General features: G+C 36.9%; 1 protein-coding gene across 6 annotated transcripts in view; it reads right to left on the minus strand.

Moving 5' to 3' along the window:
• The window catches only part of LOC127572130 (polyamine-transporting ATPase 13A3-like), a 95,746-nt gene that overhangs the window by 63,131 nt on the left and 19,761 nt on the right, over positions 1-12,854 (minus strand). For 5 of the 6 annotated variants that reach the window (XM_052019073.1, XM_052019074.1, XM_052019076.1 and 2 more), the window contains exons 2-6: positions 12,695-12,783; positions 6,133-6,306; positions 2,224-2,415; positions 1,648-1,718; positions 1,341-1,421 (exon numbers count right to left, since the gene is read on the minus strand). In XM_052019073.1, the coding sequence (XP_051875033.1) occupies positions 1,341-1,421; positions 1,648-1,718; positions 2,224-2,415; positions 6,133-6,306; positions 12,695-12,745 (569 nt within the window). In that variant the 5' untranslated portion in view covers positions 12,746-12,783. The remainder of the gene's footprint in view (positions 1-1,340; positions 1,422-1,647; positions 1,719-2,223; positions 2,416-6,132; positions 6,307-12,694; positions 12,784-12,854) is intronic. The other variant, XM_052019072.1, reaches the window with a different exon arrangement.

Here is a 12,854-nt window from a genome sequence, read left to right on the forward strand (position 1 = left end):
ATTTAGTTATACACAGTTAACAAAAAAATTCCACATTACTTATTTTCTCCTTCTGTTTAATTTTAAGCTGTAATGCAAGTTACAAGGTCTAGTTTGGCATTTTTTTTCTTACACTATCGCAAGAACTGGAGAGCACAAAGGGACTCTACTCAATTCTTGCAAGATAGTTACAGAATTGAGGATCTCTGTTTAATACATTCTAACCTATTGGAGCATTTAAGCCAAACATCATAATATATCCAACATCATAACAGCAATTACATACACAATGCTCTGTATAGCAAGATGAAATCAAATGTTTAAATACTAACAGACTACTCACTAGAGCTAAGCCAGTACTCCTTCATATAGCATTTAGATAATGTTTCCAATAACTAGCCTTTCAAAAAGCTGTTGAGTTATATTGTGATCAGCCATATCGTGAGTTATTAAATCATACATCTAAACTACATAGCATGGATCAACTGACTGCCAGAAAGTTGAAAATGGTATCTTCCAATCCTTATCGGATATCTGTTAATCCAGAAAAGCCAAAAAAACACAATGGGGAAATGTCATTTATAACAACATAGAAAGATATGCTTTTTTAAAATATATCAACTTGTGGTTTCAGTACATCCCAAAGCACTTTAAGTGGTTTGTGACAGGAATATTATCCAGGCCCAGGAAGATCTCCCCAGTTTTTAAGTAATGTCAGAGATCAAATGAACAGAGCTCTTCTCAAAACAGCAACATTGAATCACTGAATATTCATAAATTTTTGGAGTTCTTTCAACATAATTTGTTTACTAGATAAACCAGCAGTTTAGCATTGTTACTTTAAGCTTTTACCCTTTATTCTGCAACTTCCTCTTTATTGCACAAGTGTTGTATGGAGTACATGATAAAACCTGCAGTCAAGCTCAAACAGACAATTTTCTGATTCAAAAACAGAAGCCAAATTAGCTAGTCTGCAAGATTAATGCCCTGCATGCTGCAAGAAAGGAATCACTTGAGCAAGTACACAATTTCATATTCCCAGCATGAAGCTGCAATCACACAAATTATCTGGTTTCTAAATGATACATCCACCATAATGAAACAGACTCAGCTTAAAATAAATGAAACCTTGTGAATACAAAAAGTGAAGAACAATAAAATGCAATTCCAAGGTAATAATCTGGAGCGATCACCGTCTTTCTTGCAAAGCCAAGCAATTGTGGGCAGATGCCAAAATTTAAGTCCTGCTCAAATCTGCAGAAATAGAATACCTCCCTCACCTATCTTCATAAATAAATTAACTTTCAACATGCTACTTCAGATCACACTCCAGGTAATTAGCCAATTTAATAATGCTTTACCGATACTCCTCCAGATCTTTACTCAATCCTTTACTGTGATGACTGTGTATAACTGACCATGAAATGCCTTCAGTCAGTCCCCTGAGAAATAAAATAAATAGCCAGAATCTTAGTTTTCAATAAGAACAAAGCATATGCAATTTTGACATCAGAGGTATTTAAAATTATTCATGCTGCAGCCATACGTAGAATATTCAATTTGAAAAAAGGATCAGATTATAATTTACCAAAGCACTTAAAATTCTTGTAATTTGTGTAATTGATGGTACAAAACTTTTTAGGTTGTTCATTTAAAAGTTAAACTTACTCTAGATCTTTAAAGTTTTGTAAGAAGTTGTTCCAAAAGTATGTTACACTATGGTGTTCAAAATAACGAACCTAAAGAAAGAATATTGACATTAAATTTAATGAAGTAACAAAATGAATAACATTGTTATTGTCTGGTAAGGATAACTCAAGGGTAATCAGGCATAAGAAGTAAGAGGTATGAAAGAAACCTTGAAAATAAATATACTCACTGGACACACAAGAAAAAAAATCAAAATTCAGAAAGAGTTTTAAAGGATAAATGTCTAAAAATCTTTAATATTGGTTGCTGAACGGTCAAAAGGGCTCAGGATTTCTCCAAGGAAAAAGGGATGAATAGTAGGCTCTTCCCACTCACCCAGCCCCCCAAAAGATTATTAGAATACTAATTATTTCTGTGCTACTAAAAATGGGAATATAATATCATATAAAGTAGAACTGGGTAAGCAGTGAAAAATGCATAGCAATACAGGGCAAGGAAGAACAATTAGAGCAAATACCAGTTAAAAGTTAGAATCAGCAGGAGCTCCATTGGTTCTTTTCAGGCTTGAACTTAACTGATTCTTTCATTTCTTACCATGAATGCTTTATTTTCTGAAATTTTCCTGAGAAACTTCTTTTTCCTATGCTCAACATGATGCTGAGCTGCACGAGCTCCTTCATCATTTTCCATTGTTTTACTAACTCTGGGTGCCGAATTCTCCATGGGGTCAGTTCCAGGAAAAAATACTGTGTAAACTTTTACCCGAAACCAGGTCTTAAATTCATCCTGAAACAAAAGAAAAGCATTTTCTCCAAATATCTAACCTAAAATTTAAAGCTTTGACAAACCTTAACAATGTCAGCAATTCCTCCCCTGACCATCCAACCCCACAGATGCTGCTCTCCAGCAGTTTGTTTTTTGCTCCAGATTCTAGCATCTGCAGTCTAAGTGTCGGCTTAACTTTGGCAACCATGTTGGTCATATTTTAATGTGTTAAATTGGATGTTTCCAGTAGTGGGAGAGTCTAGGACCAGAGAGCATAAGTCTCAGAATAGAAGAACATCCCTTTAGAAGAGAGATGAGGAGGGTGATGAATCTGTGGAATTTATTGCCACAGACAGCTGTGGAGGCCAACACTGGGTATATTTAAAGCAGAGGTTGATAGGTTCTTGATTAGTAAGGGCATCAAAGTTTATGGGGAGAAGGCAGGAGAATGGGATTGAGAGAGAAAAATAAATCAGCCATGATCGAATGGCAGAGCAGACTCGATGGGCCGAATGGCTTAATTCTGTTCCTATGTCTTTTGGTTTTATTTTAAAAGAAAAGCATCTGAAAAATACATGCCATAATTCAAGTACAAATGGACCAATAACTTGAAGAGCAAGAGCGAATCTGTGAATTGCAAAATCGCTAGAAGCTTCTGGCTAAAAGGCACCACTCCACTGTTAACTTCAATGGAACATCATTTTAACTTTTACGATGCTGCTGCAATTACATATCAAATTGTTCACTGATTATAGAATATTTTTTCCACTAACTATGTAGCATTTTAAATATGCCACAAATGTCTGTAACTGTCAATTCAATCTGTTGCACAGAAAATATCAACTATGGAGTCCCATTCCTTCAGGTTGTACAATGTTTTATAAAGTTACAAAAATAACTTCACTTTTTTAAAACAACTTACTTGTTTTTGTTTTATTTATTCATTTCTTGTGATATAAACATTGTTAGCAAGGCAAGCATTTATTTTCCACCCATAAGTGCCCTTAAGATTGTGGCAAGCCACTTTCTTGAGTTGTTGCAGTCCTTCTGACGAACATATTCCCACATTGCTGTTAAGGAAAGGCGTTTTCATTTAGCCCCATCACCATTGAAGGAACAAGAATATATTTCAGAGGCCAGGTGTCGTTCAACTTGGAGGGAAACTTGCAGATGATGGTGTCCCCAAATGCCTGCTGCTCATGTCCCTTTTGGCAGTGAAGGTCAGTGGATTCTGGGAGGTGCTGTTTAAGTAGCCTAGGCAAGTAATGGTAACAATTTTTCAGATGTTATACACTGTATTAGGGAAATACAGAGGATTCCATTATGTTCCTGACTTCTATCTTGTAGATCATGGAAAGGCTTTGTGGTATCAGGATCAAGTCACTCACGATAGAACATCCAGCCTATGAAAACAATATTTTCATGGCTGGCCCAGTTTAAGTTTCTGATTAGTGGTGATACCCAGGATGTTGACTATGGGAGATGGTAATGCCATTCAATGTCAAGGGCAGATGTTCTCTTGCTGGAGATGGTTATTGCCAGACACGTTCATGGCCCGAGTGTTATTTGCCAATTAATAGTCCATGTTTGAACACATTTCAGACAGTACCTGTAGCATGGACTACTTCAATTGCCGAGTATTTGTGAATGGAATTGAACATTGTGCTATCGGTGAATATCTCCACTTCTTACCTTTTTAAAAGAAAGGAAAGTCTTTAAAGTAGCTAAAGATGGCCGGGCAAACTCCAAGAGTGATTTCCTGGGGCTAGAATCATACATTAACCATCATACTTTATGCAAGGTATGTCTCCAGCCACTGGAGTGTTTCCCTTTGACATCTCTTGATTTCAGTTTTACCAGAGTACCCTGATATCACAATCAGTCAAACAATGCCTTGAGGTCAAGGACAGTCACTCACACCTCACCTTTCCAATTCGGTTCTTTGGTCCATGTTTGGAACAAGGCTATGATTAGGTCTGAAGTAAAAAGGGTCCTGATGAAAACCAGACTGGACAACAATGTCAATGATACCTCATTTTGTTGATGATTGGGAATAGACAGAACAGTTGAGACACAAGAGATTGCAGATGCTATAATCCTGAGCAAAAAACAAACTGCTGGTGGAACTCAACAGGTCAGACAGCATCTGTGTAGGCAGAGGGTTGGTTGATGTTTTGGGCTGAGAGCCTACATCAAGGACCAATTTGACCTGCAGAGTTCTTCCAGCAGTTTGTTTCTTGCTCCAGATTGAACAATAGTTAACCAGACTGGATATATCCTGCTTTTTTGTAAACAGCACATACCCATTAAAGATGCAGGTAAGTGTATCTTTTTTTTCTTCTCTACATTCTTTACTGAATCAGATTTGACATTAAATTAATTTATCCTCTTCAGCCATCCTTCTGTTTATTTCCCAATCCTTTTATTTCATTGATAAAGGAAGTATAAAATCCCACTGTTCACCATAGTTCCAGATACTCTATTGACTACTATCAGCAAATTGGTGATCAAAAATTTTAAAACCTAAACTTGCACAAAGCAATCTATCTAATAATGCACGTTGCAAAGACCAGCCACTTATGTTTTGCTAACTGAAAAGTTTTAAAACATCCGAAGATTAGAATCACCAATTTCAAGGCCAAATATTACAGATCTGCAATCTAGTATCAAAGCAGCTCTATGATGCTGTGCCTCAAGGTCAAATGGTCTTGAGGTATAGACAGGATAGATAGTAAGAAAGACCAGAGAGCATAGGTTTAAGGTGAGGAGTAAGAGATTTAGAGGAGATAAGAGGAAAAATGGGATCAATATAATATGTGCTCGATGGTCGGCATAGACATGGTGGGCTGAAGGGCTTGTATCTGTTTTGTGTGACTCTATGACTCTAAGTTACTGGTCCCTCCTTTGCTCAATTTCTGTTAGGAGAAAGACACTGCCAAGATGGAGATGAACACCTGTCTACTCTCTCAGGCAAGATCTGCCAGAAGTCATATAACTGGAGAGGTAAATGGAAAAGGAATAAAAAAAATTATTCTTCACCTCCTATACTCAATGTATTCACCTCACTAATATTTTCAGATTTCCTTGCCTTGGTGCATAACCAAAATAGCAGGATTGCAGATTGAGCATCTTGTTTTTTTTGAACTTGTGCAACAATCTTTAAAGAACAGATTTTCTTTTCTCCCAAAATCAGCACCATTAGGGATTACAATTTTGAAACAATTTCTGCTGATGTCATCTTTGAGTCCTATTTACTCAAGTACTATATTTTAAACTGCATTTGTTGAGTAATTGTGTACTCTGTCCTTTGACAGGGTAGAACTAGAAGATAATACCAAAGCCAGCAGTATTTTATTGAGGCTGTTCTGTTTGGCAATGTGAGCAAGTCAACCTTTGGCAACATTAGAAAGGGAATGTTGAGCTTGTTAAAAGTGTGGGTGGAATATGGAGTTCAGCAACTTTGAAGTATTTGCTGTTCCCTATGCAGCTCTCTCTTCCCATTGAAATAAATGGTCCACTGGATTTGCACCAGGAAAATTGTCGATCCAGAAATTTCAAAAGGGATATGCATGCTCTTAATAGTACAATTAAAAATCATGGCAATTGAAACAAAGTTCATCTTCCAAGTATTGCATGTTAATGTGGTTAATAACTAGTGTGTGTGGGCATGTATGCATGAGCATACTGCCTCTGCTGCCAAATGCCTTGACTGCAGATTAATTTTATTTCAATACTTACAGTGGTTCTCAACAGCACTATTTCAGCCTCTTTAAGGGACGTTTGGGTGCAAGTTGCTTTCACACTCCATTCAGGCATCCAGTAAAGGAGGAGGAGAAGGAAACCACCAGTGCAGACAACACCAATGGCAACCAGAACCAACTTCCAAAGACATTGTTTATAACCATAAATCTCCTGCAACAAGCAAACAATGCCATTAGTTAGTAATAAGACTCTCTGTTGCTCAGACAGTGCATTATATTTTAAATATTGCCAATGATTTATTTGCTTGTTTCACAAAATTTTGTGGGAAAGTAGCTAATCAAACAGGACAGTAATATGCATAAACAGCAATTCTGCAAGTATTGCTTTTAGTTATCAAGCTATAAAGTTGAAGACTTAAATTACAATTTTCAGTAATTGTTTACTGATTACAGATACTTAAATGGTTGTTATATTCTTCGGATGCAATTCCCAGTTACTAAATGAGTGAATATTTAACTTATGAGAAACTTCAACTAAAAATATGAAACACTTCCTCAGTTTAATATGATTTTATAATTAGACCTTACAACAATTTATTTCCATTGCAGGTTTGCACTAAAATTTTCCATCTGAGCTATAAACATTAGCATTGTAATTAAAAGTGATTCAGACTGTGATTATAATGGCAGTTACTTGATTGAAATAAAAAGAAAATGGTAGATACATTTTTGGAAGATCAGAGAATTCAGGACTGCAGAGAGAAGAGTTGAGGTCTGGAGTAGATCAGCCATAATCATATTGAATGTCTGGTCAGGCTTGAGGGACCTGGTGGCCTAATACCACTCTTACTTTCTTGTGAGAATATTTTAAAATATGACTTTAATACTGCAATCAATGAAAGTCTTTAATACTTAAAAGTCCTGTTATTCAGCATGCTGGGCTTGACCTGCCAATTAAACAATGTGTTCATTAATCAAATAGCTAATGGAAATTTTGGAAACTTAACTTGCAACTTTCACTTTCTTTCAGCTTCCACGGACTCATTGCATCATTTGTAATTTCCATATCATTTAAAATATGTGTAACATCAACTTCTTTGTCTATTTCAGTTGATTAATCTATATTGCTAATGCTCAGATATTGCACTGTATTTGAAAGGGGAACATTCTTTACCATGCTAATGACAGATACAATACTGGCATTTTTCTGAGAATGTGGAAAACTGCCTACATATGTCCCATTAACAAAAGGCCCAGCAAATCCAATCCACTTAACTACCACTCAGTCAGTCTACTCTCAGTGACGGAAGCCATTAATGACTGTCCTATCAAGTGGCACTTTCTCACCAAAACCTACTTACCCATGCCCAGCTTGGGTTTTGCCAGAAACACTTGGGTCCAGATCTCATAATAGTCTTGAATTCTAGAGGTGAGTTGAGAGTGACTACATGATATCAAGGCAGCAATTAACCAAGCATAGCAACAAGGTACTTTGTAAGACTGAAATCAATGGGCATGACAGGAAAAGCAATCCAGTGACTGGAGTTAGACCACACAAAGACGAAGATGGAGGTCAATCCTCCCAGGACATCACCACAGTGTCCTACTTCTTCCATTACAAGGCCAAAGGTGGAGATGGTCACCTATGATTGAACAATGCTCAATTCCATTCATAGCTCCTCAGCAAATAAAGTTGTCCATGCCTGCATAAAGCAACACCGAGACAAAATCGAGGCATGGGCTGTTAAGTGGCAAGTTACTTCTGAACCACAATAGTGCCAGGCAATGACCATCTCCAACAAGAGAGAATCTAACAATCTACCCTTGACATTCAATGCCAAATCCCCACTATATCCTGGCTATCATCATTGATAAAAAAAAATTCAGCTGGCCAAAGAAGACCACAGCTTCAAGACCAGGCGAGAGGCTGTTATCCTGCAGTGAGTGAACCATCTCCTAACATCCATGGCCTTTCCATCATCTACAAGGTACAAATCAGGACCATGATGGAATACTCCCACTTGCTGCAGGACCAACAACCCTCAAGCTCGACACCATCCAGGACAAAGCAACCCGTTTGATGGCCACCGTAAATGTTAATTCCCTCCACCACCAGCACACAGTCACTGCAGTGTATACCATCCACAAAATACAATACCATTACTCGACTGGCAACTCCGATATAAACCCATGACATCTACCACCAAGAATGACATGGGGCAGTAGACACCGCTACATTTAGGTTCCCCTCCAACTAACTATCCTGAAATATATTGCCAGTCCTTCATCCTCACTGGATCTAAATTCTTGAACTCGATGCCCAACATTATCAGGGAGTACCTTCACCAAAAGGACAGCATGGGTTTAAGGACGTTTAAAGGAATGCCCAGATCCCAAAAGTGGAAAAAAGTTTGTGGTTAATCTTCAGTGTGGAATATTTAAGTTCTCAAAATTCTTCTTCATCTAAAGATCATTTAACAAACATCGCTGTGAACCACAATTTTTTCCAAGCTCTTCTGAATGTCTCAAGTCTAAATGAAACAGAAAATGCTACGAATACTCAACAGGTCAGGGTGCATCTACAGGAAGAGAAACAGAGTTAACATTTCAGGTCGAAGACCCTTCATCTTCATATAGGTGTTACAGCTGCTGATACCTACTGCCCCTCATGTAGCTGAGAAAAATATAACATGACTATCCTGCTACCTGACGGGTAGTTGAGAACACTACTGTGGCTGTCAATACTGACTTCAGGAGCCTGGACAAGTCTGTAATCTGCTCCAGAAAAGATTGTGAATACTTTTATAATCTGCATAACTTTAACATGAAAGTATGAACCTGGGGAAACAGCCAGCAAAACAATGATCCTGAGGCATTAATGCAATATCAAAGGGTACAATGTCATTTGTACATGGAAGAGATGGACTATCAAAGGTCAACTACTGACAGATATATTTAGCAAATGAGTACCCTAACAAGCTTTGACAGTGATTAAATCCTACCATAAATACTTTTCTGAAACCATAACCAAAGAAGTTGATTACAAAAACAAAGTAAAAAGTTGACCAATGGAAATCATTATATATTTTATAATTTAACTTTATAAGACCTTATTAAAATAAACTTTAACAATGATAACTCATATGGCAAAATGTATAGCATTAAATAAAATAAATAAAAAATACAATAAAGTTAACAATGATATTAACAACATAAATAACCATAGAAAATATGGTAATCTTGCAACTGGGCAGCTTAATCCTCCTTGGATTAGAAGATGTTTTAAGAGCAGTTAAAGTGCCATTTATCAAAGCCCCAATCTCTTCCAGGCATTTCATCTGACCGCAGTAAATAATTGACCCTTTCAGCCTACGTTTGTTCCTCTGTATATGCTTCCACAGGACAAAAGGTGGAATAAATGGATATCAGATGCTGGAGTGAGTAGGGTATGAGGTTACTCTATTCAGTGCTGTTCAAAGAACAGACCTGCTACTGGTTGGGTCTAGGAGAGAAATCCTGAGCTGCATCACTCATGTGTAGAGGTCACTTTATTTGCTCCTAGTGGAACATATCCCTGGCTGGCGCTGACAGGTGAAAAGGCACTTGAAATGTTCTGGCTGCTTTTCTATTTCAGTCTGGATAAATGGACTCACCCATTAGCAGCCACAAAACCTGCATGACCTCAGTTACCCCCCACAAACACTGGAAAGAATGCTTTGACTACAGATTAAGAGGATATTAAAGGTACCAACAAGGTAGAAACCTGGAATGGTCCCTCAACTACAGCTCTACCCAAAAATTAGCTATATGTAACAATTCAGTTGCCACCCATTGCATCGATTTACTTAATTGCACTTATATCTCAATTGTGTCACAACGTCAGAATACAGCTGGTGAACCTGAGGTCATGCCCTTGGTTTCTTATCAGCATGTGCCTGTTAAGGTTAACCTATCCATTCAAGGCCCCATTACTCAAAGGTCCCTTCTCTTATCAACTCAGATTTCTGTTGATAAGACACTGTGCAGTAATACCACCTATATCAGCCTCACTATTAGCCAATCTACTTGAAGTCAACTCTTCATGGAAAGGGATTTTAAGAGACTTCTTTTATATTTATAATATGAATTGTCTAACTCCACGTGCAACCTGCAATAAACAAAACTGCAATGGGGGCAAACCAGTGCAGTGTTTTTTGAGAAAATGGTAGGTTCAATCTCTCTAATCAGTTATCTAGTTAACCTCATTCCAAAAAAGTAGTCTCCTGACAGCCAGGTGAGTGAAAAAACAGACATCATGGGTTGTGTTTTACTTTCCCAGCTCTCGTGATATTATTTCAATAGCACTCCTCCACAATCTTGGTGTTTCATTAGCTATAAACACTGAAGGTGGTCTCACACTCCACCATTCTCAGAAAAAAATGCCAGAGGATTATTCTGGTGAAAGTACAACTTTATCCTTCTAGATTTCTCACTGATGTATGTGATGGTTAACCAGTGAGAATGAGACGTTTTTTGAGAGACTGATAATTCCGTGAAATGAGGTTTCTCAATAATTTAAAGGAGAAAAATCAGGAAGTGGTGCAATGGAGACACAACAGACTGCAGATGCTAGAATCTGGAACAACAATCTGATCGAGAAATCCGAATGCAGGGTTTCGACCCGAAACGTTGAAATTCCTTTCCTCCCATGAATGCTGCTTGACCCACTGAGTTCCTCCAGCAGATTGTTTGTTGCTCCAGAAAGTGGTGCACATCACTTAGCATGAAATTCCCAGCCTCACTCTGAAAACGTTTTGTTTTCATTTTAATCATTCTCATTAATTATACCAAATGTTCCTTCCAAAATATTTAAATTAGGGGCTTATCAAATGGTGGTAGAAAATAGATACTACTGTCACAACATGCACCAAACGTGGGACCAAAATGATAAGGAGTTAGAGGTCTAATCTTAAATCTCCACAGTAAACCTATGCACAATGTAATTAAACTTATGGTTCAGCTATGTCTCAGTTGACTGCACTCTTCTGCAAGTCAGAAAGTCATGGACTCGAATCCAATGTCAACTACTTGAAGGCAAAACAAAATTATCTTATCCATCAATTAATTTATCCAGCATCTTTCTGATGAGATGCTAAATCAATATCCCCATAAAGATCCATGGAAGTACTTTGAAAACAAGTGCAAGTTATTTCCAGTATCCTGAACAATACTATCCCTCAACCAGCATTCCAAACAGATATCTAGTCATTATAATATTGTTATTTACTGGAGCTTGTTGTGTACAAAGCAGCTGCTGTATCTTTAACACTGAAACAGTGACTCCATTAAGCTGCAACACACTTTGAACTGGCATATGGTTATGAAAGAGATTATACAAATGCAAACCATTGTTCTTGAGTGAAACACTGAGTATTCATGTCACTTATAGTTATGCTAAGCCAAGATTATATTTAACATCATTTTCTTCAAATAGTGTACTTCCTGGATGTTATGAATTTGAATTCACATTCTGCCTCAGAGGGCTGTAAAATAACTCCCAATTATTAACATTACATTTCCAATAGTAGCTATATGACACTAAATGGACACAGCTGAAAATAAAATGTCTGGTTTGACTACTTCAAGCTACTCAGATGCACCTCCTGTTAGATTTTTTTTAAAAAAACAGCACTGTCAGAAGCCTTTATCAAGGTATGTTCTCAATCTTGTCCTCACCTATGTAATAGTTTGCAGTGTAAAAAAAAACATGAGAATAAAAATATTCAAAGCAACACTTAACCATAACATGGGAATAATCGATTTATAAATCGACTGTAATTGATCAACTGAACCTTTACATTTGGTGAAAAAGTCTACAGCTTAGTTACTGCCATAATATTTTGGAAGATGAATGTCAACAGTGAAACAGACAAAGAATAAATTATTCATATCTAGGATCATATTATTATAAAAAGGACAATGATACATTAAGGAAGTGGGCAAAACTGCAGCACTTGGATTTTAATGTCGGCATGAAGTTCTCCATTTTGGAAGGAACAGATAGAAATGACAAAAATTTAGGAACTACAGAGGTCCAAATTGATTAAAGAGTCCATGTAGCTAGGTCAGTAGAATGTAGCAGACAGATTAAAAAGTAATCAAAAAGCTAATGGAATGCTAATGGATGGTCAAAGTAGCTAAAGGGAGGAAGTTTGATGCAAAACTTTAGCTGGGCCACACATAGAGCACTGGAAACTTGACTTTGGAAGGAGTGCTGCATGGATTCATCAAATTGTTAGAAGGGCTTCATTATGAATATGGTTTAGGCTGGTATTCTCTGGAAGTGATGATTTGATTGAGATTTTCAGGACACAAAGAAAATCAGACAAATCATATAAATAAATAACAATAAACTGTCCACATCCCTCAAAATTACACTACTAAAATCAAGAAAATAATAGTCAAAGAGGTACAAGAAAATTCAAAAGTGCATGTGAATTTTATATTTGTGGTTTAGAACAAAAATATAATAGATTCTTTATCACAGATTTAAATAAAAGGTGTTGAAAGGAAAATAGGTTAAAGAAAATGAGGATCAAGAAACAAATGCTTTATTTTACCATTTCATCTTCACGTTCCTTGTTAACATAATTCTTTTCTTCTTTAGCCATTTTGTTCCACAAATGCAATTTCTCTCATTTGCTACCTGCTGGAATAAAAAGTATTCAGCAAAATTAACTATAAAAGTTTAACATGATACAACATTTTTACTAATCCACT

Source organism: Pristis pectinata, chromosome 6 (assembly GCF_009764475.1).
Source record: "Pristis pectinata isolate sPriPec2 chromosome 6, sPriPec2.1.pri, whole genome shotgun sequence".
Lineage (NCBI taxonomy): Eukaryota > Metazoa > Chordata > Chondrichthyes > Rhinopristiformes > Pristidae > Pristis > Pristis pectinata.